This window comes from Bombina bombina, chromosome 2, assembly GCF_027579735.1.
Source record: "Bombina bombina isolate aBomBom1 chromosome 2, aBomBom1.pri, whole genome shotgun sequence".
NCBI classification, from domain to species: domain Eukaryota; kingdom Metazoa; phylum Chordata; class Amphibia; order Anura; family Bombinatoridae; genus Bombina; species Bombina bombina.
The window spans coordinates 373252820-373277085 of NC_069500.1; the positions used below are offsets into that span (position 1 = coordinate 373252820).

General features: G+C 39.0%; 1 protein-coding gene across 1 annotated transcript in view; it reads right to left on the minus strand.

Annotated features, from left to right (window-relative positions):
* Positions 1–24266, minus strand: part of DHX37 (DEAH-box helicase 37) — a 324396-nt gene that overhangs the window by 287679 nt on the left and 12451 nt on the right. Inside the window, exons 5-7 of the mRNA XM_053701847.1 lie at positions 22401–22761; positions 16504–16652; positions 4085–4177 (exon numbers count right to left, since the gene is read on the minus strand). Of these exons, the coding sequence (XP_053557822.1) occupies positions 4085–4177; positions 16504–16652; positions 22401–22761 (603 nt within the window). The remainder of the gene's footprint in view (positions 1–4084; positions 4178–16503; positions 16653–22400; positions 22762–24266) is intronic.

Sequence of the window (24266 nt, forward strand, 5' to 3'; positions counted from 1 at the left end):
CAACGTCGAAGTATTTGGGCAAAGACCTCCGGATGAAGTTCCCACTCCCCCGGATGAAAAGTCTGGCGACTCAAGAAATCCGCCTCCCAGTTCTCCACTCCCGGGATGTGGATTGCTGACAGGTGGCAAGAGTGAGACTCTGCCCAGCGAATTATCTTTGATACTTCCATCATTGCTAGGGAGCTTCTTGTCCCTCCCTGATGGTTGATGTAAGCTACAGTCGTGATGTTGTCCGACTGAAACCTGATGAACCCCCGAGTTGTTAACTGGGGCCAAGCCAGAAGGGCATTGAGAACTGCTCTCAATTCCAGAATGTTTATTGGAAGGAGACTCTCCTCCTGATTCCATAGTCCCTGAGCCTTCAGAGAATTCCAGACAGCGCCCCAACCTAGTAGGCTGGCGTCTGTTGTTACAATTGTCCAGTCTGGCCTGCTGAATGGCATCCCCCTGGACAGGTGTGGCCGATAAAGCCACCATAGAAGAGAATTTCTGGTCTCTTGATTCAGATTCAGAGTAGGGGACAAATCTGAGTAATCCCCATTCCACTGACTTAGCATGCATAATTGCAGCGGTCTGAGGTGTAGGCGTGCAAAAGGTACTATGTCCATTGCCGCTACCATTAAGCCGATCACCTCCATGCATTGAGCTACTGACGGGTGTTGAATGGAATGAAGGACGCGGCATGCATTTTGAAGCTTTGTTAACCTGTCTTCTGTCAGGTAAATCTTCATTTCTACAGAATCTATAAGAGTCCCCAAGAATGGAACTCTTGTGAGAGGAAAGAGAGAACTCTTCTTTTCGTTCACTTTCCATCCATGCGACCTTAGAAATGCCAGAACTAACTCTGTATGAGACTTGGCAGTTTGAAAGCTTGAAGCTTGAATTAGAATGTCGTCTAGGTACGGAGCTACCGAAATCCCTCGCGGTCTTAGTACCGCTAGAAGGGCACCCAGAACCTTTGTGAAGATTCTTGGAGCCGTAGCCAATCCGAATGGAAGAGCTACAAACTGGTAGTGCCTGTCTAAGAAGGCAAACCTTAGATACCGGTGATGATCTTTGTGGATCGGTATGTGAAGGTAAGCATCCTTTAAATCCACTGTGGTCATGTACTGACCCTCTTGGATCATGGGTAAGATTGTCCGAATAGTTTCCATTTTGAACGATGGAACTCTTAGGAATTTGTTTAGAGTCTTTAAATCTAAGATTGGCCTGAAAGTTCCCTCTTTTTTGGGAACCACAAACAGGTTTGAGTAGAACCCTTGTCCTTGTTCCGACCGCGGAACCGGATGGATCACTCCCATTAATAACAGATCTTGTACGCAGCGTAGAAACGCTTCTTTCTTTATCTGGTTTGTTGACAACCTTGACAGATGAAATCTCCCTCTTGGGGGAGATAATTTGAAGTCTAGAAGGTATCCCTGCGATATGATCTCTAGAGCCCAGGGATCCTGAACATCTCTTGCCCAGGCCTGGGCGAAGAGAGAGAGTCTGCCCCCCACTAGATCCGGTCCCGGATCGGGGGCTCTCGGTTCATGCTGTCTTTGGGGCAGCAGCAGGTTTCCTGGCCTGCTTGCTCTTGTTCCAGGACTGGTTAGGCTTCCAGCCTTGCCTGTAACGAGCAACAGCTCCTTCCTGTTTTGGTGCAGTGGAGGTTGATGCTGCTCCTGTTTTAAAGTTCCGAAAGGGACGAAAATTAGACTGTCTAGCCTTAGCTTTGGCTTTGTCTTGAGGTAGGGCGTGGCCCTTACCTCCTGTAATGTCAGCGATAATCTCTTTCAAACCGGGCCCAAATAAAGACTGCCCCTTGAAAGGTATATTAAGTAATTTGGACTTAGAAGTAACATCAGCTGACCAGGATTTTAGCCACAGCGCCCTACGTGCCTGTATGGCGAATCCTGAGTTCTTAGCCGTAAGTTTGGTTAAATGTACTACGGCCTCCGAAATGAAGGAATTAGCTAGTTTAAGGACTCTAAGCCTGTCCGTAATGTCGTCTAGCGTAGATGAACTAAGGTTCTCTTCAAGCGACTCAATCCAAAATGCTGCCGCAGCCGTAATCGGCGCGATACATGCAAGGGGTTGTAATATAAAACCTTGTTGAACAAACATTTTCTTAAGGTAACCCTCTAATTTTTTATCCATTGGATCTGAGAAAGCACAGCTATCCTCCACCGGGATAGTGGTACGCTTAGCTAAAGTAGAAACTGCTCCCTCCACCTTGGGGACCGTTTGCCATAAGTCCCGAGTGGTGGCGTCTATTGGAAACATCTTTCTAAATATTGGAGGGGGTGAGAACGGCACACCGGGTCTATCCCACTCCTTAGTAACAATTTCAGTTAGTCTCTTAGGTATAGGAAAAACGTCAGTACTCGCCGGTACCGCAAAGTATTTATCCAACCTACACAGTTTCTCTGGTATTGCAACGGTGTTACAATCGTTGAGAGCTGCTAAGACCTCCCCTAGTAATACACGGAGGTTCTCCAATTTAAATTTAAAATTTGAAATATCTGAGTCCAATCTGTTTGGATCAGAACCGTCACCCACAGAATGAAGCTCTCCGTCCTCATGCTCTGCGAGCTGTGACGCAGTATCAGACATGGCCCTAGCATTGTCAGCGCACTCTGTTCTCACCCCAGAGTGATCACGCTTGCCTCTTAGTTCTGGTAATTTAGACAAAACTTCAGTCATAACAGTAGCCATATCTTGTAATGTTATCTGTAATGGCCGCCCAGATGTACTAGGCGCCAAAATATCACGCACCTCCCGGGCGGGAGATGCAGGTACTGCCGCGTGAGGCGAGTTAGTCGGCATAACTCTCCCCTCGCTGTTTGGTGAAATTTGTTCACATTGTACAGATTGACTTTTATTTAAAGTAGCATCAATACAGTTAGTACATAAATTTCTATTGGGCTCCACCTTGGCATTGGAACAAATGACACAGATATCTTCCTCTGAGTCAGACATGTTTAACACACTAGCAAAAAACTTACAACTTGGTTATAATCTTTTTTAGCAAAAAACGTACTGTGCCTCAAAGAGGTACTAACGATTAAATGACAGTTGAAATAGTGAACTGAAAAAACAGTTATAGCATCAAACTTTAAAACAACAAAACTTTTAGCAAAGGTTTGTTCCCATTAGTAAAATAACAATAATTAAATTTGACATAAAAAATACAAAGCAACGTTTTTATTCACAGTCACTATAAGAATTCTCACAGCTCTGCTGAGAGAATTTACCTCCCTTCAAAGAAGTTTGAAGACCCCTGAGATCTATCAGAGATGAACCGGATCATGCAGGAAAAATAAAAGTAACTGACTGGTATTTTTTGATGCGTAGCAAAGAGCGCCAAAACGGCCCCTCCCTCTCCCACACAGCAGTGAAGAGAAACGAAACTGTCACAAATAAAGCAAAAAAACTGCCAAGTGGAAAATAATGCCCAAATATTTATTCACACAGTACCTCAGCAATGTAAACGATTCTACATTCCAGCAAAAACGTTTAACATGATAAATAGTTATTAAAAAGGATTAGTGACCTTTAACAGAGTAGTTCCGGTGAAATACCATCCCCAGAATACTGAAGTGTATACATACATGTCATTTTAACGGTATGGCAGGATTTTCTCATCAATTCCATTCAGAAATAAAAACTGCTACATACCTCAATGCAGATTCCTCTGCCCGCTGTCCCCTGATCTGAAGCCTTTACCTCCCTCAGATGGCCGAGAACAGCAATATGATCTTAACTACTCCGGTTAAAATCATAGTAAAAAACTCTGACAGATTCTTCCTCAAACTCTGCCAGAGAAGTAATAACACGCTCCGGTGCTATTTTAAAATAACAAACTTTTGATTGAAGTCATAAAAACTAAGTATAATCACCATAGTCCTCTCACACATCCTATCTAGTCGTTGGGTGCAAGAGAATGACTGGGACTGACGTAGAGGGGAGGAGCTATATGCAGCTCTGCTGGGTGAATCCTCTTGCATTTCCTGTTGGGGAGGAGTTATATCCCAGAAGTAATGATGACCCGTGGACTGATCACACATAACAGAAGAAAAACGAGTTGCTTAATTGTACGTACCTTTCAGACAAATTCATTTCCAATGCCACTCTTTTAGACATTGTAATTGCTGCTACACGACGTGGCTCAGTGATACCAATAACATCATTTTGGCTAAAAAATAAATAAAAACAAATAAAATATAAATGTTGCTTATTTAACAAAATACCAAAACTTTATATTCGTTAAATAGCAATAATATAAAGGTGAGAACAAAATACTTAGAGGGGAAAACTAGTAAAGTAAATGAGCAGCTTTATTTTTTCTTTGATTTGTGCTTTGCAAAACACAAAACTTAAATCTTGTGTGATAAATGATTTTGACAACTAAATGAGTGATACAAGTAATAGACAGTGACCTGAGAAAGTATGTAAATGCATTATCTAACAAATGTATGACACAAAAAAAAATATTTCAAGAATAAGAATTTATGCTTAACCTCTTGCGCCATTTCCAAAGTGTGTGTGTTTATACATACACGTCATGCAGTACAAAGCCCATTGTACCACATAATTTGTATACACACACACCTGACCTTCAGGAAGCTCCAGCACCATTGTATGGTGCTCTGTTTCCATATGAATGCAGATTTCTTAATCGTTACAGACAGTGACAAGCTCTCTATCAATGTCTGTAATGATCTCCTTCAGTGCCAGTGGGGGGTACAGCAATGGAAGGGGGGGGGGGGAGTGGGCCTACACTGCAGAAACTATTTTTAAGGGAGAGGAAGGGAAGCTACACTACAGAAAAAAATGGGGAATCAGGGTGGGGAGCCACTACACTTCAGAAAATAAATGTAAAAATAATAAATAAGTAAAAATAACTATAAGCTAGGTACTAGCAGACAGCTGCCAGTACCTAAAATGGCAGACACAATTGGGAGTGGGGAGCGTTAGAGAGCGTTTTGGGAGGGATCAGGGGGTTCCTACACTGCAGAAATAGCAATAAATAAAGTTAACTTATTTAAAAAAAAACAAAAAAAAAACACCACAACAACCCTAAAACATACTGGCAAACTGTCTGTCAATACCTAACATGGTGGCCAGGAATGTGAGTGTGTGTGTGTGTGTGTGGGTGGAGTGCTGTTTTGGAGGGATCAGGGAGGTGGAAAGTGTCATTAAAATACTATTACCCTTATCAGGTAACTAATTAACCCCTTCACTGCTGGGAATTTCAGACGTGTGTTGCACAGTTGCAAATAGCAGTGTTTTAAATTGACAAAAACTCATTGCAAAGCCATGCATATGTCTGCTATTTCTGAACAAAATTGACCCCAGAGAACCTTTTGCAACCATTTGTCTAATGGCCGCAATAGTTATGCGTTAAAAAATTGCAGTGAGAAATCCAGTTCGCAAAAAAATTAAAACATTTTTAACATGATGGCATTTGGCAGCAAAACAGTGACATGAAATATACTAAAATTGGCCTAGACCAACACCTTGGGTTGTCTACTAAAGAAAAATATATAGTTTTGATACATAAATAAAAAAACAAAGCTCTATTTCCGGTTAAATGGAGTGATAGAAAAATGCTAATTCTTCTGTATTTTGGGTAAGTTTTCTCTGAAATTCACGGTAGCAAAGGGGTTAAAAAAGAAAACAATGAGTAGTTTAGAATTTTAACCTTAAGGGGACATTAAACACTAAAAAAATGCTAGATAGAATGATGCATTCAAAGAAAAGATTAGTCTGAGAATAAGATGTAGATGTATTTTTAAAGGTTCATTAACGGTTTAAATATTGACAAAATAAGTGTAAAGTTTCAGTGTTTATAAAACAATGGGAGTTGCCATGTTGTAACGTAGGTTACCTTCTCTGCTGTGGTCAATTAGAGACCATTATAAATAGGTCAGCAGAGTGTGCAGCCAATGGCTGAGTGGAATATAACAGTGTTCTGCACTTCCATTTCTAACATGAACTGAAAAGCTCACAATTTCAGAATGGAATTGCAGAAAAAGGGGACAAAATAAATAATGAAAGTATATTGCAGTTTCTTTTATATATACTATTTTTCATTTTATATTACCATCTCAAAGTGTTTAAAGTGTAGGTCAATTTTGATGAATTAGTGCCCGTTTTTTAATAATCCTATTAAAAACAATGGCACTTTAATTCATAAAAATTGACATTTCACTCCTTTTCTTCAAAAACGTACCTTTTAATCCTGACAGCCGCTGCAGCGCTTCCTCCGCCCGTCGCAAGCCCTCTGCGCGGGTCCAAAATGACGAATTCAGCTTTCTCCAATCACGGCGTTGCATCAGGCCTTGATCCCCCGGGTGGAAAGCCGTGATTGGAGGAAGCCGGATTCGTCATTTCTGACGTAAGAAGAGGCTTCTGACGGCCAGGGGAAATTAATGGTGCAGCTTTCAGGATTGAAAGGTAAGTTTTTGAAGAAAAGGAGTGAAATGTCAATTTTGATGAATTAAAGTGCCCTTGTTTATTAAAAACCGGGCACTAATTAAACCTTCACCTTAAGTAACAGCCTCACACAAGGTCTAGGATACCCAATGGTCTTCGAACACAACAGCTGAAAATACACACACACACCTTTCATTCCCACAATAGTATATCTCTCAGAGAATTTCTAATTCCAAGTCTACAATGTTTTTAATGCTCTTAAAATTATACAGATACTACTATATCACAATATAAAAAATATCATATAATGATCATCAATCCATAATTCATTAGAAAAAAATTGTCAAGTGTAAAATAATTTCTGAATTAAAGCAACTGACATTTTACATTTTTGTATTATGGACGTTTGTCTTGTACTAAGATCGTATCATCAGGCTAAGCTATCAGACTGCTAATAATAAAGGGCCAGTAAACCTACCAAATGTTGTTATATAATTCTGCACATAGTGCAGAATTATATAACATTAGCTTAGTGCTTTTTTTTTTTTTTTTTTTTATTATTATTTATAACCAACAATGTGTATAAACCAATGAAATCCACCATTTTATGCCGCGCAGGGCCAGGTGTAGCACAACATACCAAGAGAGAAAAAAAAAAAAAAAGAAACACAAGCAGAATTTGAGAAGGTGATTTTCACCTTCTCCTATCAAATCAATACTACCTTGGTACACAAAGTTGGGGTTTTTATATTTTGATTAATAGACATAAACATATACAACCGACGTAAAGAAAGGAAAACAAACAAAAAAAAAAAAAGACAAAAAAAAAAAGATTTAGTGACCAGAAGAAAATTTCCCCCTGTCTCTCTCCTCCCCCCCCCCCCCACTGTATCAGTTTAATGGCTACTGAGGGTTTACCAACTCCCAAGGAGAACCAGTTCCGTATCCCTAAATGGAAAAATCAAGTGTTCGACCTCCCTAGGAGATAAAACCTTGATGAAGTTCGACCATTTGGAGAAGAAACTCCTCACCTCTTGATCATTATGTAAGTTAGTGTCTAATTGTTCCATAATACACTGTTTCTTCAGACAATTTTTAATCTCTATGATACTCGGAGTTGCTCTCGACTTCCACTTCTTCAAGATTAAATACCTAGCCGCTAAAATTACCAGGGTAACTATTTTAATGTCGATAAGGGGATAATTCCAGGAACATAATGCCCAGCGAATTAATAAGCCAGTATTGAATTTTTGACCAGCAATTTCTAATTCTTGGACAATACCAGAACATATGGATAAGATTAGCTGCTGGGAGTGAACATTTTGGGCATTTGTAGAAGCTGGTGCTTCGACATTTAGCCCCTTTCTCTGGAGAGAAATATGTCATAAAGTAGCTTAACGTGCGCCTCCCGCCAAGTGGCAGAGAGAGTAACACTTGCGATTGCCTGGATAGATGGGGTTACTACGGGGAAGTCAACTAAGTCTTCCTGGAGCATTACCCTCCATTTAATCTGAAGTTTTTCTACCATTTCTGGACCTTGGAGAGAGATCAATCTTTGATAAATATATGATATAGATGTTAGGCCCTTTTTGGCTAATAAGAGCCAATTTTCAAGAAGACCCAAGGACCAATCCCAACCGAAGTCATTTATTAATTTAAGTGTATAGTGCCTGGCTTGAAGATAAGCGAAGAAATTTTTATTAGGGAGATGAAATTCCTCCCTGATAGATTCAAAGGTCTTGATGCATTTTCTTTGGAGGTCAAGTAATTGTGAGATGTTCCCTAGACCCTGGATCTCCCATTTAAGAAAGAGAGCAGACTGTATCCCAGCTTGAAATTGTGGGTTATTTAAAAATGGTAGATATCGTGAGACTCTAAATTGGATTTTCAATATAATACATATCTTTTTCCACATCTGAATTGGGTTATAAATAGACTTTATTTTTTTTATTTCAGGGGGGATTAAATTATTATTACAATGTAAAAGAGCTATTAAGGAGTATGGGTGAGCTATGCTGTTTTCGAGATCAAGATTTGTTACGTAGTTAGCTTTGGTTAGCCAGTCTATCACCACTCTAGCTTGTATCCCTATGTTATATAAACGGATATCTGGCAGGGCAAGTCCCCCATACTTTATGGGGAGCCTTAATTTTGCGAGAGAGATCCTTGGTTTCTTATTCTGCCAGATAAATGAACGGAGTGCCGTGTTAAAGGATAAGATATCTTTTGATTTTAAGATAAGTGGAGTATTCTGAAGCACATAAAGAATTTTTGGAAGGAGCGTCATTTTGTAGAGTGCAATACGTCCTGACAAGGACAGAGGAAGATTCTGCCAGGTTTTAAAAGCTTGTTTGGCTCTATTAAGTACTGGAGGAACATTTAAGTCATACCAGAAATTAGGGTTGGGGGAAATCCAGATACCTAAATACTTAAAAGCATCTTGAACTATAGAAAATGGAATATTGACACAAGACTCCTTTTTATGTTTAAGCCAACATAACTCTGATTTTGAGATATTCACTTTGTAACCAGAAAAAAATCCAAACTGGTCTATAATATCGAGGAGTTTTGGGATATTTCTAGCCGTGTTAGACATGTAAATCAGAACATCATCTGCATAGAGTGCAATTTGTAGTTCTTTTCCCTTTATTTTGAACCCTTCAATTTGGTGGCGAATTTGTATGGCGAGCGGTTCAATAGACAAATCAAAGAGAAGGGGGGAGAGAGGACACCCCTGCCTAGTTCCCCTCCCTAGTCTTATATCAGAAGTCATATCACCATTAACTAAAATTCTCGTGGATGCATTACTGTATAAGTTATTAAAACAGCGTAGGAAATTACCTCCAAGTCCAAATTGCTGTAGAGAGAAAGACAGATGGTCGTAGTGTACCGAATCGAACGCTTTTTCAGCGTCGATGGTGATGATCGCCATATCAGAAGTGTCCTCTCCCCCCACGCCCCTCGAGTCCAGCATTCCGCAATGTTCAATTGACAAAAATACTTCTCTTATTTTAGATGATAAGTTTCGCTTCAGTAAAAAACCGGCCTGATCTTTATGGATAATAATGTTAAGCAAAGGTTGAAGCCTATGTGCTAAGATGGATGTGAAAAGTTTGTAGTCCGAATTTAAGAGTGCAATGGGTCTATATGACTCCTTTTTGTCTGGGTCTTTTCCTTGTTTTAAAATAAGAGTTGTAAATGAAGCGACAAAGTCCTTGGTAGGAGTATTGCCAGAGATATATATGTCATTAAAGAGTGAAGTTAAATACCTTGTTATCTCAGGTGCCAATATTTTATAAAACTCATTCGGGAGTGCATCAGGTCCCGGAGTTTTATTTAAAGACATTCTTTGGATCATTGTGGAAATTTCTACTTCAGTAAGGGGCGACTGCAACTTTTGGAGCAGATCAGGGGTAAGGGATGGAAAAGCTATTTTGTTCCAAAAGTTTTCTCTATGAGTGTTATTAGAAGTTTTGGAGGTATACAAGAGCTCATAGTATGCTGCAAATACCCTACAGATTTCATCGGTAGTATTAACGTTTTTACTACCATCTTTAATAGATTTTATTATAGAGGATCCTCTTTCCGCCTTAACCAGGTTAGCCAAAAGCTTCCCTGTTTTGTTACCATAATGGTATAATTTAAGCTTGTAACCTGAGATCTTTTTGGGTACTTTTATAAAGTAGGAAAGAATCCCTTTCTGTCAATGCTGTGTTATACCTAGACCAGTTTTCGGGTGTTTTATATAAAATATAGCGGTTATACGCATTTGTGACGGCACGCAGAACTTCGTTTTCCCTTCTTTTAATTTTTTTAGACCTGGAGATAGTATACGCTAGTATCTCTCCACGGAGGACTGCTTTTGCAGTTTCCCAGAACAGAGCAGGTTGAGGGGTATGTTGTTGGTTGAGAAGCGCATAGTCACGAAATCTAGAGACAAGCCAGTTTTTAAATTTTAAATCAGATGCTAGATATTTTGGGGGGAAAAAAGCCAGATTCTTATTCCCCAGAAGGATTGAATGAAAATCGAGTGTTATTGGAGCGTGGTCTGAAATGGTAATAGGTAAAATCTTAGAAGTTACTTTCATTTTACATACTCTTTCATCTGCTAAGAAGAGATCAATTCTCGACAGGGTTTTGTGAGCTTTCGAATGACACGTGAAGTCCCTCAGATCAGGGTTTTGTACCCTCCAAATATCACAAAGTTTCAAATTACGAAGCAGGTTAGTAAATAATTTAGATTCAAGGTTATCTCTCTTAGTTTTAGTTGGAACTGGGTTCTGCCTGAGCCTATCAATCGGGTATTGGGGAGCCATGTTGAAATCACCTCTGAGTATCAAGTACCCTTCTGCAAATGATAAAAGCTTGTTTTGCAGCGTTTCTCAGAAGGGAAGATCAAAAACATTAGGAGCATATACATTACACAGTGTAAATAACATTTTTGAAATCTTAATTTTTACCATTAGGTATCTTCCCTCCTGATCCATGGCTACTTGAATAACCTCATAGGAGAGTTTCTTCCCCATTAGGATTGCTACCCCGCTTTTTCTTTTCATGGTAGATGAGAAAAAGACTTCCCTAACCCAGGAAGATTTTAGTTTTAGAACTTCATCAGGTTTTAAGTGTGTTTCTTGTAGGAAAGCTACATCAGTATTAATCTTTCTTAGATGCGCTAATATTGCTTTCCGTTTAATAGGGGAGGTAAGACCTCCAATGTTCCAGGAAGTTATTTTAACGTTACCCCCCGTAGCCATTTTTTAAGTGAGTAAGAGGAGAGAATGAAAAGAGAGAGAGAGAGAGAGAGAGAGAGAGAGAGAGAGAGAGAGAGAGAGAGAGAGAGAGAGAGAGAGAGAGAGAGAGAGAGAGAGAGAGAGAGAGAGAGAGAGAAAAAAAAAAAAAAAAAAAAAAAAAAAAAGGGAAACAAGAAAGAGGGATTTTAACCCTATGGTCCCTATTAGCACAAACAACTTGGGAAGGCTTGACCTTACGTCCCCTCCCACATCCATAAGGTATCAGTTTACTCATTGACACCCTGGGTATTCGTCCCACTGGTTTTAAAAGATCAAGTCCTTTCAGTTTTTATCCTGAGGAAAGGATTCGGCATAAAATTTCGCTGCATCTTGAGCTTTTTCGAAAAAATATACGTGTCCATCAATAGAAAGTTTCAACCTAGCCGGGTACAGCAGGGTTGCTTGGACACCTTTCTTTATAAAGTTTGTACAAAGTGGAGCTAACTCTCTCCTTTTAGTAGCTGTACCAATAGAATAGTCTTGAAACAGAAAGATTTTTGCCTCGTTTATGAAGATGGGTTGCTGTTTACGAAAGGCCTGAAGTAACATGGCCTTATGTTGGAAATTTAAAAATTTTACAATAATAGGTCTTGGCCGGGTGCTATTTTTATGTCTATCGGCTTGGCCTACCCTATGAACTCTTTCTATGATGATAGGTGGGTGGGGTTCTGGGATCTGCAGTAAGTTAAGCAATGTAACAGTAATCAATTTATCTAGATCCTCGAATTGCCTTTCCTCAGGGACCCCTATAATCCTAAGGTTGTTCCTTCTTGTTCTGTCCTCTAAATCATCAATTTTATTTTGCATTCTTAAGAGAGTAGTATTTGTCGATTCAAGATTATTTTTATAGTTAACAGTCAGATCCTCCAGATCTGAAATTCTCTGTTCAGCCTCAGAGATTCTGCTGGCAAACTGTTTCACCTCGTTGGATAAAGAGGCAATGTCTTGTCTAATTTCCTTTTGCAGTAGGTCAAATTTAGGAGATAATGCTTCTGAGATTTTAGATACTAAAGAATGGATGTCTAACTGCTCTGAGGTGGCTAAAGGGGGCATGGTAGATGGGTGTGTATCGGATGAGGTTTCGAGAACAACTTTGTTCCTTTTATCTTTTTGTCTCCCCGTCATGGCCAAAGGAGAAGTTTTAGGGTGCCCGTGTAAGTATTTGTCCATATATAGTAACGTGCGTTAATGGGTCCTGTGAAAGAATTATCCAGATCGTGAAGTGTGGCGGGATAAAGAGATGACCGTGAAAGTGGATTATTAAAGTATGTGAGGGGTCCGTTGTATAAAGAGTTTATATCTAAAAGGAGGAGGAAAGGCGTTCGTGAAAAGAATTATGAGAGTGAGAATTAACACCCTTTATAACGTGCGAAAGTGAGTATGAAGGGACGTGCAAAAATGTGCAAAAAAGAGCAGTAATTATAGCAAGAATAATAGAAAATGTCCTTTAGGCCTTGACAGGAGGACAAAATTAATTTCAAAGAACCCTAATGCCTGTAAAAAGGCAGTAGGATGAATGGGTCTGACCAGGGGCTGAGAGCTCCTATATTTTGAGGAATATAAAATACCGAGATATGAACTCTCAAGCCCTGTTATTTACTAATAAAGAAGGTAGGTGAGCTAGGAAACACAATTAAGAAAAATTATATTCCGTTACACTAATTTCCAGGGGTGACTGATGACATATACCAGGGCGGGAAAACCCAAGTTGGTTCAGTTTACACTTCACACAGAATTATGTTTCCTACTCCCTCTGCTACTGCCCAAGGGGAGAAGAACCAATTAGTTAAACCTGAGGAAACAAACCCAATAGTAAGTAAGAAGTATCTAGGAGATAAGAGAGGTTTATAGTATTTAACAATACAATAATATAGTACTACTAAAAGGGTTGTAGCAGTTTCTAATTATGTCTTTGAGAGTTTATGGCCTTAAATGCAATAGACCATCAAGTTTCAAAGAATCTTAATGCCTATAAGGCAAGAACACTGCGGCAGTTTATATAGACCAAAGGTGTCTATTCTATAGATAGATAGGTTCCTCAGTACAGAGATAAATGCTCTGAAAGCCTTTTATGTACAAATGGGAGGACCCTAGATTCAAAAGATATATTTACAGAGCCTAATGGGAGTTAGTTCTGAGTTGTTACAGTCAATTCAAGTCCTGTGTATTAGAATATGCTATGTCTGTTATGTTCCCTTAAATATAGGAAACCCACAGTTTATTAAAACAATGAGAGAAAAAAAAGAAAAAAAAAAAAAGACAGTAGAAATTACCTTCCCAATCTAACAAGAGGGTCAACTATTTCTGGTCCCCACGATTAACTTGGTGTATTTACTTATATTTTAAAGAGTATTAGTTCTCCTGTTCTTAATATAATGAAAAAAGAGCAAGCAAGGATAGGAGGGTGAGCGGGGGACAAAAGAGAGGAAAGAGAGAACAACTTTACAAATAGTTCTTTTTGAGACAATAGGAGATGAGAGGGAAAAAACAAACAGACATTTTTGTAACTTAGCACACAGAAAAAAATCAAATAGTTATTCTAAGCTTCTTAAGACAAATTTAAGCATTCAGAAAGAAACACATTCTGTTCTGACATTTAGAACTACACGTCTAATGAGCAGAATTTTTCTTGGCAGCAAAATGAGTCTTGTCAACTTTGATACATATCAGAACAATTTCGAGCTCCTGTGTCATACAATGTTGCAAGAAGGGTTCCTTTAATCAATATAGGAGAATACTTGTGCCATCAAGTTCTTTATATTCTTTAAAGTTCACTTAAATGTTTGCAGTTCTCTTTTCCCTTTTACTTTATTGCTGCTACCATGTGCTAGAAAACATTTCTGCTCTTCCCTTGTATTCCCCTCGGCTGTGTTATCCTCTTTTTTTTTCCCCCGGGTATTGCTCCCTCTGATTCCCCCGTTCACCAACACGGCTGCACACAGCGTGAACTCACCTCTCCTCGCCAACTGCTTACCGCTGTTTAATCCAGCAGGGAAGATAGGACTTCTTGTAGGTGCACAGAAAATAACGGCTCTCCGGACCAGAACCCGCTTCTCACTGATTGACCCTCGCAGTTCAAGGCCTCCGTCTCGGCCCCCTAACAGTCTCTCCCTCCCTCACGCAGCACCGGTGGGAGAGGAGGGAGAGGGGTGGCAGGTGGAATCTTTCCTGCACAGGGGATCTTCCTCGATTCGCACCACTCCGCTAGGATGGCTCCAACTCCAGCCCCTCTCACGCAACACCGGTGGGAGAGGGGTGGGTCAGCTGATGCCGCGGCCAAACTTCAGCGAGTCCTTCCAGAGAAAAGGCTTTTTTCAAGAGGTGGAACACAGTTTTAGACCACTCAAGGAGGACCGAACTAGACACGTCTCAAGGAGTCGGCAGCAGCGGGCAGAGTTATCTGCATTACGGTAAATACCTTTAGTCTTTTATCCCAGCAGGGGTCTGTCTTCGCTTCTGCTCACTCCACAGCAGCAGGAAGAGGGAGAGGACAGCGTGTGTTAAGCGGGTATAGACCCGGGCAAAATGACGTGAGTCGCGGCAAACAGTGGGAGGTAGGATTCATCCAGCACCAGTAAGATCTTCTCTTGGAGCCGTATTCAGTGGGACTTGTAGGTATAAGCCTGTCTCTCCCGGGGGGGGGATCAGGAGAATCTTTAGAAATTCCAAGGGGTTCTCTCAGCTTATTCTCCACTCATCTTCCCTGACCAAATGGATAAGCTGGTATAAATTGTATCGTTGTTCAGAGTCTCTTGTAAGTTAATTACAAGTGTCAATTTTAGGAGCAGTTCTTTAGTTTGGGGGTTTCGCTTCTCTTCTTCGCCTCTTACTTGACTTGTTTTGCTGTGACAGCGAGATTAAGTTTTTCGCTGTTGTGGTTCCAGAAGCGATGCCTCAAGCTATCCTAGTAGCTACCCCAAAGATTAGGGTATGGCGCGAAGATAACCGCCAGCAGCTGCAGGACTGGAGCAGGGAGCTCAGCAGCACATGCTTGCTCCTCCTCCACCGGAACCAGGGCATGTCAGTGCATGTCAGCTTAGTGCTAGCTTTATAAAACAAATTACTTCAGAGCTATTTATGTAGGAAAATTACTTTTACAGAACGCCGCTCCTTACTCTACTGAGCCGGTGATTTTTTTCCAGAAGCACGCTGTCTATTCACAGCTAGCGCCATCAAACAATCTAGCTAGCTCGCTCCCGCTCTGGTCTGGTAGTTTAATGCTAATTTCCTATGCAACAATTTTTATTGATTTACTTTTGTGACATGGAGGATCTTAATCTAAGACTTATCTGCTACTGATGAGTTCCAAGAAGAACAAAACAGGCTGTCTAGCAGTGATTTCTGTATTTGCTGCACTCTCCCTATTAGGGAATCGCTGTGTGTTAACACAATATGAAGCAAAAAATCTGAGATGTTGAATATCTAATTTGCATATCTTACCCAGAATCCTCTTGTGCATTGGTAACAATGTATATGGAGTTTTCCTGGGTAAAAGCAAGCGGGGATACTTGCCTAGAAGTGCTAATTTCCTATGCAACAAATGTTATTGATTTAGAATAAATAGAAAAGTCTGCTATGTGAAGAACATTAGAATTCATGTCGAGTAAGCGTACTTGAGAAAACACGATCAAGTTAGCACACAAGGGTGGTTTTTTTTTCCACTTTTCATGCTCCATTGAAGTCTACGGGGGAACACATTAAGGCAGATGAGATATTCGAAGTTTAGCTTTTTCCACACGTCAGGTTAGCGCTTGTGCAAAAACTTTACTTTCATCTTGTAATAGGTGTGCAAAAAGCCTTCTTCTAGCAAAATTAACACGTGAGCGCTAAATAGCTCTCCACTCTTATTCTAGCCGTAAAGCACCATTATAGTGGAAAAATAACATTATCCTATTTGTTAGAAAACACAAATTGTAGCACTAGTGACCCTTCAACTCTTTGTTTAACCCCCCTCACAAAGAGGTTAAACAAATAGATAAAGCGGAGCTTTAAACTATGTTAGTAACCCCTTTGTGAGGGTTAAACACATAGTTGCAGGGGTGCTAGTGCTAAATTTGCATGCTCTAACACAAAGCATGTAATTTTTATGCTATTTGTACCATTTAAGTGACTAAGCATGTTATAAAAATTATTATTGTGACCTGTCTATTTATACAGCAATTAAATACTTTTTACACATAAAAGCTTCATCAAGGCAAAGTGTTATTGTACAAACAATTTAAATAAATAATTTAGTACAGCAAAAAAAATAATAGTTTTTATAGAAACTCATAAGCTATTGAAATACACGTACCTTCCATAACCAGCTTCGTATAAAAACTGTGGCACCTGAGTGGTTTTACCACTGCCAGTCTCTCCACATAAAACTACCACTGGATTTTCATTTATGGCTTCCATGATAACTTGTTCTTCACCGAGGATAGGAAGTTTTAATCTAGCCTCCTTAAATTGAGATAAACAAACAAAATGTAAATTAGAAGTAATAATAAATGTGAAACACAATAGAGACTCAAAGTTCAATGTATTCCTCAAAGGAAAGAAGACAAAATAGTGTAATTCTGTCAGGCAACTATGAACACTTGTGGATAAGGAAAAATGATTACTCACATTTGGCGAAGCTAATGCCAGCTCATGTAATGCGCACACCTACTTTATACTGGTAGGCAAACAGTATCTCACACTGGAAATAGTATAAAAGATAATTTATTAAAAACATAAAACCGTCACAAATGCTTAATCAACACCAATCTTTAAGGGTTCTAAAGACCAATAAACAAAGTATAACAGTCCAGAGTTAACTACAAATCCGGATGGATACGGATGGAAGGCAGAAGCCAAACCGCTCACCAATCGCAGCCTTGTACCGGTAAAGTATCACTCCACCCCTGGCGTCACTAGCACATTTTGACATATGTGTAAGATAAAAGTTCCGACGTATGTTTCGCTGTAATACTTCCAGCTTTCTCAAGCCTATTCCTTGAGAAAGCTGCAAGTAATACAGCAAAACGTACGTCAGAACTTTTATCCTACACATACGTCAAAACGTGCTAGTGACGCAAGGGGCGGAGTGATACCTTACCGGTACAAGGCTGCGGTTGGTGAGCGGTTTGGCGTCTGCCTTCCATTCGGATTTGTGGTTAACTCTGGACTGTTACACTTTGTTTATTGGTCTTTAGAGCCCTTAAAGATTGATGTTCATTAAGCATTTGTGACGGTTTATTATTTTAAATAAATTGTCTTTTATACTATTGCCAGTGCGAGATATTGTTTGCCTACTAGTATAAAGTAGGTGTGCGCATTACATGAGCTTGCATTAGCTCCACCAAATGTGAGTAATCATTTGTCCTTATCCACAAGTGTTCATAGTTGCCTGACAGAATTACACTATATTTTGTCTTCTTTCCTTTGAGGAATACATTGAAGAGTACAGTCTTAGGAGATCCCTACAGGAACGGATATATCCTTCCATTATTGAATGAACTTTGAGTCTCTATTTTGTTTCACATTTATGTTATTTATTTCACTCTGAATTTATTGTACATTTATTTTTTCAAATAATAAGTATAATAAAACTTATACAAATAATCAAATAAACAGTCTTCGGTGTAAAAACGTGTCCATTACTAGATAAAATGTCAGCTTGAGTTTTAGGACAAAAAAAAAAAAGGCAGAATTTTCAGAATAACCATGAGTCCATTATAGAATACTAGGATGTATTAAAAGAGGTATAGACGCAAAAGATGATAAGTCCTCACCTTGAGTATGGATTGCAGTTCTGGGAAACAATTATAAAAAAAAGACATTGCAAAATTAGAGAAAGTTCAGACAAGGGCCACAAAACTAATAAGGGGAATGGAGGCTTTAGACCATGAGAATAGGTTAGCCAAATTGGTTCTGCTTATTAGGGATTAACATTAGAATCATTCGTGGTGATACAAATGCAGAAAGTGTCCGCTCGCTGCATTTGGTTCTTTTCAGAGCCGGGTTCTTTCTTGTGAAAGTCCTGTGCAAATCCAGATCTTAGTGAGCTGCACTTTCACAAGAAGAAATCTGGCGGCTCCGAAAAGAGCCGAATGCAGAGAGTGGCCATCTTCTTCCCATTCAAATCATCAAGAATTATCCTAATGCACATGCTTACTACTTACTCTTATTAAGGCAATTGCTTGTGACAAGAGGTCACACTTTAAACCTAGAGGAAACGAGCTTTAAAGGGATAGAAAGATCATAACTTGCATGTGCATAAATGCATTTGAATTTTAAATAGAAGTATTTTCTAAATATACACTCCCATTAGCAAAAACGCTTCTAGTAAAAAGTTATTGCTGTTTTTCAGCAGCATACGCACATATCCTGTGAGGGCATGTGTACCACTATTCAAGCTCAGAGAGCTGAAGATGGTGTGTAGACTTCTATCTTCTTTCAACCTCATCTACAATGTTACACAAAACTTCCAAACATTCTGTAAATACTTTTTTCTAGGTTTCACAAAACTGTACTGTGAAACAAGAGTGTGGCAGTTATTTATCCAAGCAAACATCTGATCTATACAGAATCTAGTCCTTAAAAACGCAAACCATGAACTGTTTGCAAACTATTTGTCTGCCTGATAAATAAAAGGACTATTAACCCTTTCACAGCTTACCCATTTTCACATCCCCTGCAGCTTTTTAAAGGTGTTTGGACTTCATTGCATTTACACATACATTTCATTTTTTTTTCTGTGAGGTTCCCACAAATGATACCTTGTTTTTCTAACAAACCTAACATTTTTAGAACATAAATTTTAGTATAAAATCAGTTTGTGCTAAAGGAACAAGTGACTTCATATGAAAAAGCAGTCTCCCCTCTTAAATTAGATGGTCACTTGTTATTCTAACACAAACAGAGGTGGGGATAGGGCCTCTGAGCTCCCCTCCCACTCAAGTTCAACAGCAATTTTAAGTGCAGGCTATTGCTACTTTAGGAATGATGATTGGCATCTTACAAGCGCATGCAACCCCTAATTTGAATTGACTCCTCTCTTTTAAGTGAGGACTCAAGTCTAAATAAAATGCAGGTGACCACTGAAAAATGGTAATAACCTAGAAAAAGCAGTTACAGTTTGAACTGAGAGAGTGTTCTCTAACAGAGCCCCTATCTCCCCCTGTTTGTACCAGAGGGACAAGTGACCACTCATTTGAAAGGGAAGACTTGCATCTTTCAAATGAGGAATCAATGTTCCTCTATCACGAATATGGAGGGTGAATGATGATCTGTTAAGAGCCTCTACCATGTTAAAGTGCAGGCAATCCCACATTTGAAAAAGCAGACTGTCCTCTTTCAGGTGTCAACAGTCCCTGTAAGTGGCCTGGGGGCTGAAATACTGGTTTCCATCAGCTCCCTTAGCTCAGTCTCCATAACTTCCTGCATTAGCAGGAAGTTCGCACCCCCTTGTGACATTTAAAAAAGGGCCTGCAAGAACGAGACAGAGATGGTAACAGCAGTCTTCCCCCCCCCCCCCACCATCTGCAGTGCGTGGGGACCCCCAGGATGAACAGATATGGTCATCATACACACAAGGTAGTGGATGTGCATGATGATGATGATGATGGGTCATCATGGGCACCCAAGGGGTTAAAGATCATGTAGCCAATAAAATACAATATGCTCTCCACTAAACTGGTAAGATCCTTTAGACTTTATTCCAAAACAGGTTTTCTGATTAAGAGCCTTCTAAATCGTAAATCTCAGATCTAGCCCTGCCACATACATACTTCTAACCTATGAGAATATGTCTGATCAGGTGACAAATCTTTGTGCCTAGGACTATATGGACTCCCTATAAATCGTTCAAAAGGGAGTTCCTCTTCAGGCTGAAAATATTTTTTTCCCTTTCTGCCAATATCATCTTCTTCACCCTTTTCAAGATGACATTTAGTGACATGTCCAACAGACACAAACTACCCACAGCAAATCTTTAGCATTACAGGTATTCACACCATACTTGGTTCTTTTTCTGAATGAGGAAAGTGGGTTGCACATTTCACAAAGTCCTTTGGTGGCATTGAAGCCATATACACATACAATGAAACATTGCTTAAAGGGACACTGAAGCCAAATTTTTGCTTCCGTGATTCAGATAGAGCAGGCAATTTTAAGCAACTTTCTAATTTACTCCTATTATCAATTTTTCTTGGTTCTCTTGCTATCTTTATTTGAAAAAGGCATCTAAGCTTTTTTTGGGTACAGAACTCTGGACAGCAGATTTTTTATTGGTGGATGAATTTATCCACCAATCAGCAAGAACAACCCAGGTTGTTGACCAAAAATGGGCCGGCATCTAAACTTACATTCTTACATTTCAAATAAAGATACCAAGAGAATGAAGAAAATTTGATAATAGGAGTATATTAGAAAGTTGCTTAAAATTTCATGCTCTGTCTGAATCACAAAAGAAATAATTTGGGTTCAGTGTTTCTTTAACCCCTTAATGACAACTGACGTACCAGGTACGTCATGCATTAACAAGCAGTTAATGACAATGGACGTACCTGGTACGTCAGTTGTCTAACAGAGTGCTGGAAGTGATCACAATCACTTCCAGCAGCTCTGAGGGTATTGCAGTGATGCCTCGATATGGAGGCATCCTGCAATACCCCTTTACAAGCCTCCGATACAGAGAGAGCCACTCTGTGGCCCTCTCTGCACCGGTAGTGATGGTGCCTTTGTCCGGTGGGAGGAGGGAGCGTGCATTAGCCACACTGACACCAATGAAGGAAGGGGGGAAAAAAAAAGTTAAAAAAAAAAAAAGTAAAAAAAAAAAAGTTTAAAAAAGTTTAAAGAAAAAAGTTAAAAAAAAAAAAAGTTAAAAAATTGTGGGGGGGCTGCTACACTACAGAAATAATTAAATATACAAATAAAAGTTATAAATAAAATTTAAATAGTTTGGTTTGTGGGGCCAAACTGGGTACTGGCAGACAGCTGCCAGTACCCAAGATGGCGGTAATTAGGTAGGGGAGAGGGTTAGAGAGCTGGAGGGGGGGATCAGGGAGGTTGGTGCTAAGGCAGGGGTCCATCACAACTAAAATATTTTATAATTTTTATTTAAAAAAAAAAAAAAAACTCTTTTATTTAGTACTGGCAGACTTTCTGCCAGTACTTAAGATGGCGGGGACATTTGTGGGGTGGGGGAGGGAAGAGAGCTGTTTGGGAGGGATCAGGGGGTGGGATGTGTCAGGTGGGAGGCTGATCTCTAAAATTAACCCTGCAAGCTCCCTACAAGCTACCTAATTTAACCCCTTCACTGCTGGGCATAATTCACGTGTGGTGCGCAGCGGCATTTAGCGGCCTTCTAATTACCAAAAAGCAACCACAAAGCCATATGAGTGTTATTTCTGAAAAAGGGGATCCCAGAGAAGCATTTACAACCATTTGTGCCATAATTGCAGAAGCTGTTTGTAAATAATTTCAGTGGGAAACCTAAAGTTTTTGACAAAATTTGTGAAAAAGTGAACTTTTTTTTTTTTTTATCGCATTTGGCGGTGAAATGGTGGCATGAAATATACCAAAATGGGCCTAGATCAATACTTTGGGATGTCTTCTAAAACAAAATATATACATGTCAAGGGATATTCAGGTATTCCTGACAGATATCAGGGTTCCAAAGTAACTAGCGCCCATTTTGAAAAAAAGTGGTTTGGAAATAGCAAAGTGCTACTTGTATTTATTGCCCCATAAATTGCAAAAAAAAGTAAAGAACGTGTAAACATTGGGTATTTCTAAACTCAGGACAAAATTTATAAACTATTTAGCATGGGTGTTTTTTGGTGATTGTAGATGTGTAACAGATTTTGGGGGTCAAAGTTAGAAAAAGTGTGTTTTTTTCCATTTTTTCCTCATATTTTATCTTTTTTTTTTAGTAAATTATAAGATATGATGAAAATAATGGTATCTTTAGAAAGTCCATTTAATGACGAGAAAAAACGGTATATAATATGTGTGGGTACAGTAAACGAGTAAGAGGAAAATTACAGCTAAACGCAAACACTGCAGAAATGTAAAAATAGCCATTGTCATTAAGGGTAAGAAAATTGAAAAATTGTCCGGTCATTAAGGGGTTAAGATAGTATGTCACAGACCTCCAGTGACACAGCTTATAACAATATTGTCATACATTAAATAAAAAAGGGGCAAAAAAGACAGGGCAACAACCTGAATTTCTGGAGATCGGTCCACAGGGATAAATACAGCAGGTTCTGATGGTGGTGCCTTTGGCTTCCGAGTTGTTTTCTCTTGTAATGAGTTTTCCTTGGGTTCTGCCTGAGTAGGCTCTGATGTACTAGGACCTTTAAGCTTTTCTATAGTACTGCTGCTCTCTAGATCTTTTTCCTGTATTACACTATCTGTTTCTACTGGATCATCATCATCTCCAGAGCTGATAAAAGTTTCTGAAAAGTCTGACTCTTCTGCCTCCTCCTCCTGCTCTACATTGTTTTTTCTCCTGCGTTTCTTGTTTGCACCACTGATGCTGCTGATTCGTCCTTGCAAGGAGCCGTCAACCTCATCTAGAGTCCTAAAGAGAAGCATAATTGGGGTCAATTAGTACAGAAGACAGTAAATTCTCAATGCCTAATGTAATATCCCAAAAAAAAAAAAATCAACAACAATGTATTCCTCCTAGAGCATACCCTCATAACAACTCTAAATATTAACATGGCTTATTTTGCCATGCAGAATTTATATACGGTATTAAGGTATGTAAAGACAAAATAATTTTCAAATGAACATGTTGTAATGTAATAAGCTGTTTAAAAAGGTCACAAAACAGAGGAGCTAGCTTTAAAGGGACAGTCTAGGCCAAAATAAACTTTCATGATTCAGAGAGCATGTAATTTTAAATAATTTTCCAATTTACTTTTATCACCAATTTTGCTTTGTTCTCTTGGTATTCTTAGTTGAAAGCTTAACCTAGGAGGTTCATATGCTAATTTCTTAGACCTTGAAGCCCACCTCTTTCAGATTGCATTTTAACAGTTTTTAACCACTAGAGGGTGTTAGTTCACATATTTCATATAGATAACACTGTGCTCGTGCGCGTGAAGTTATCTGGGAGCAGGCACTGATTGGCTAGACTGCAAGTCTGTCAAAAGAACTAAAAAAAGGGGCAGTTTGCAGAGGCTTAGATACAAGATAATCACAGAGGTTAAAAGTATATTATTATAACTGTGTTGGTTATGCAAAACTGGGAAATGCGTAATAAAGGGATTATCTATCTTTTTAAAACACAAAAATTCTGGTGTTGACTGTCCCTTTAATGCAACACTTCCTTGTCTTTATTGTATACTCAACTTTCCCATAGCTTAAATATATTTACATCCATCTCAGCATATTGTTCCAATTTCTCCCATATTGAATTGTAAAACATATGGAATTATTGATTACATTTTTTTCTGATTTTATATTTCAAGGTTATGGGACATATGTATTTTTATAGATTTTAACATTTTTTAATATTTAATACCACTTTTATATCAGAACAGCATCTCTTATGCAGCACATATTGCAGGGCTAAGATGGAAAAACCAGGCATGAACTTTTTTTGTGACAATTTAATCATACTCAGTGTTTAGTATTGCTATATCTGGAGCATAAGAAGTAACAATTTCTTACTTAAAATCATAGCTGTAAGAGCCAGGGGCTCAGTTACTGTAATTTACGTCTCTGTTTCATTTCACCGAAGACCATTTGTTCAGAAACCCTACTTTTTTTTTTTTATAATTTCTATTGTGGCACTAACAAAAATAAATCCCACACATAAAGCGGTCTTGAAAGGATTCAAGAGTAAGAATAAAACATACAATAAAAATTTGCAAACAAGGCTATATGGAACATAAGGTTGTTCAAGTAAATATCTAACAGGGTTTACAAGGCTGTTTGCATCGTCTTTGCTATTGCAAGGAAAGATAGATAAGGGGAAAACAAGCTTAACCATTAAGGTACCTAATACTTTATAGAAACTAAATCTTTTACACCTATATCTGCAATATTTAAAACAATTAATTTAATTGCAAAAAATAT